The sequence below is a fragment of the Aegilops tauschii genome, chromosome 3 (genome assembly GCF_002575655.3).
Source record: "Aegilops tauschii subsp. strangulata cultivar AL8/78 chromosome 3, Aet v6.0, whole genome shotgun sequence".
Taxonomy (NCBI): Eukaryota; Viridiplantae; Streptophyta; class Magnoliopsida; order Poales; family Poaceae; genus Aegilops; species Aegilops tauschii.
In genome coordinates, this window is record NC_053037.3 from 28585098 (window position 1) to 28587897 (window position 2800).

Below are 2800 nucleotides of genomic sequence, written 5' to 3' on the forward strand. Positions count from 1 at the left end.
GCGGAAGGGGGTGAGGGAAAGGGCGCGGGCTGAAATGTCCCTCCCGCCAACCGCTTTCCTGGGATACGGGGCACCGTCGGGTCGAGAGGGAAATCTGCGTTTTCACGAATTGAAGATGTGATTTTACCGCGTCCCTCAAAACCTTTTACGGGTCCGACGTGTTTAAGACAGTATTTTACATGTGGACCCGTATTTTTGCGCTTATTTTGCGGGTCGGGGGGTCCGCTGGAGATACCAACCGAACCCCAACGACGGAGATCCCCTGTTCGTGCAGTTCATCCAGAGTGAGGGAGAAGAGCCACCCCGGCGACACCAACCGCCGCTCCCCCGCCCCGCGGTCAGCTAATCCAGCGGCGCCGCTCCCCCGCCCCGCGGTCAGCTAATCCAGCGGCGGTGCCGTGACTCCGGTGGCCACGGGCGGACGGGGCGCATGCGCGTTCACTCCGGCGATCTCGGTCCCCAAGGTGCCGGCTACCATTCTCTTCCTCGACCCGAGTCAGACCCAGCATCTCGGCGCAGAACCGTCCGCTCTTCGGCAGCCGGTTAGTGCTCTCGCTGGGAATCAGAGTTCGTCGAAGCAAAGCAGAGCGGGGGGACTCGGAATTCCTTCACCAATCAACAGAGAGATTCCTGTTCCAGTCTGGATTCGGATTTGCTTCACCTACTCGGATTGGGGGTGAGGCCTCGGCCGGCGATCTATAAGTATTGGCTGTTCTCTGATCAAGACTGCGACTTTCCAACAGAGGCTCTGCTTTAACTGGCTTGTCTTCCAACAGAGAGGCTCTGCTCTGCTCTTCTCTAAGCCATGGAGACCTGTAGCATAGCCAGGATAATCAGATTGCAAGACCTAGCTATGTACCGGCACAAGTTGTGCTCTCTACTCTTCAGACTTTTGCCTCAACTGCAAGGTTTCCCTCCAGGGCCTCCACTCAAGAAACTCTGCAAAGATGAACATGTTCATGTGGCACTGACAGAGACCAAGATGGTGGGCACATTACCGGAGCTGCCGCAGGACATCTTGATGGTTATCTTTGCCGCTCTCGAGATCCCTGACCTCGTGCGTGCTGGCTCCGTCTGCTCATCCTGGCACTCCGCATACGCCCGTCTATGTAACCTTGGGCAGTACAAGCAGAGCCAGACACCTTGCCTGGTCTACGCCTCTGAATCTGATCCTGACAATGTTTTGTGCCTCTACAGCCTCGCCGAGAAGAGGTCCTACAAGTTAACTCTGCCGCAGCCACCTATCCGCAGCAGGTATCTGATTGGGTCCTCGCATGGCTGGCTTGTTACCGTCGACGAGAGGTCTGAGATGTACCTTCTGAATCCAATCACCTGTGAACAGATTGCTCTCCCTTCAGTGACCACCATTGAGCATGTGAAGTCCATATTTGATGAGTACGGTGATGTCTGCAAGTATGAGATATCATGGCACACTGGAACGCGAAGCAGTCGTAAACCGCCATCCATCTTCGCTCTTGCCGAGCTGAGGGGTAGACTCCAGTGGAAGGCATTTGTATTTCCTGATACATCCACAGGAAGCTACATTGTGGTGCTCATCCACAATCCACAAGCTCAGCTCTCATTTGCAAAGGCAGGGGATGATAAGTGGACCTGGCTTCCGCCTCATTATCTTTACGAGGACTGCATTTACAAGGATGACATATTGTATGCAGTGAATATAAAAGGAGAATTACACGCATTCGATCTTAGTGGCCCTGTGATCACTATGAAGACGATTATAACGATTCCTGAGCATTATGATTGTGATAGTAGGTACATCGTTCAAGCTCCATGGGGCAGTCTGCTACTTGTGTTCAGAATAGTTCATGACCATGATTTAGAACCTCAGCCTGGTGCATCTGAGTACTGGAACACTTCGGAAATTAAAATATGTGAGCTTGATGCTCTATGGACTAAAATTAAGGTGATCAATTGCCTGCGTGACCATGTGTTATTTCTTGGTCATAATCGATCACAATGCCTCAGTGTTAATGAATTTCCTGCTCTCAAGGAAAATCATTCCTATTTTACCGACGATAATTTTCTATGGACAGTGGGACATACGAATAATCATCGTGATATGGGAATTCTGAACTTGGATGATAACAACATGGAGGAAATTTTGTCTCCTCAGCTTTGCTCCAACTGTCCGGCTCCAATGTGGATTACTCCTGATCTTAGAAAGATGAACCTGATGGGCTCAATGAGCCAACAACCGTGAAGTGAACTGCTACATTCACAATTAACACAAAGTGCAAGACACTACTTGAGAGAAGTCCTGTTTGTGCTGCAAAAATGGCCTGCCGAGGGAGTGCTCAACATCAACATCCTTTTCTGCTCAGTCTTTTGATGACTCTATTGGTGTTTTCAGAAAATCATGGACAAGATGGAATCATCACGTAGTTACAGCAATCTGACAGTGTTTATGTTTCAAATAGTTTGTAATAGTTTCCTCGAATGCTGTACACATGTTCTTCATAGTTTATTGCAAAATTTAATAAATACATGTTACTTTGTTGTTGTTACAAGAATCTAAGAGTGTAATTTCGTACAGAGGTGAAAATGAAATATAAGAGCTCTCTGTTGTATCTGCACACAAGAAAATATTGTTCCCGCATAATATTTTCCACTGTTCATGAATGAACCACAAGGATCTGGTTGTAGTTTGAGAACCATAAGCGTATAAACCCATACGATTTACAAGTTTATACAGCAATTCATATCTTTTATGCTACCAACATTTTGTTTCCTAGTACCAGCAGGTCTCTATGGTAGCCACCAATCAGCAGGCAGGTCGTGG

At 48.5% G+C, this 2800-nt stretch overlaps 1 protein-coding gene across 1 annotated transcript; it reads left to right on the forward strand.

Annotated features, from left to right (window-relative positions):
* The first annotated feature begins 241 nt into the window (after positions 1 to 241).
* On the forward strand, positions 242 to 2551 carry LOC109737048 (F-box only protein 7-like). The gene has a single exon (XM_020296271.4). The coding sequence runs from the start codon at positions 806 to 808 to the stop codon at positions 2219 to 2221; it is 1416 nt and encodes a 471-aa protein (XP_020151860.1). The 5' UTR covers positions 242 to 805; the 3' UTR covers positions 2222 to 2551.
* The last annotated feature ends 249 nt before the right edge of the window (positions 2552 to 2800 follow it).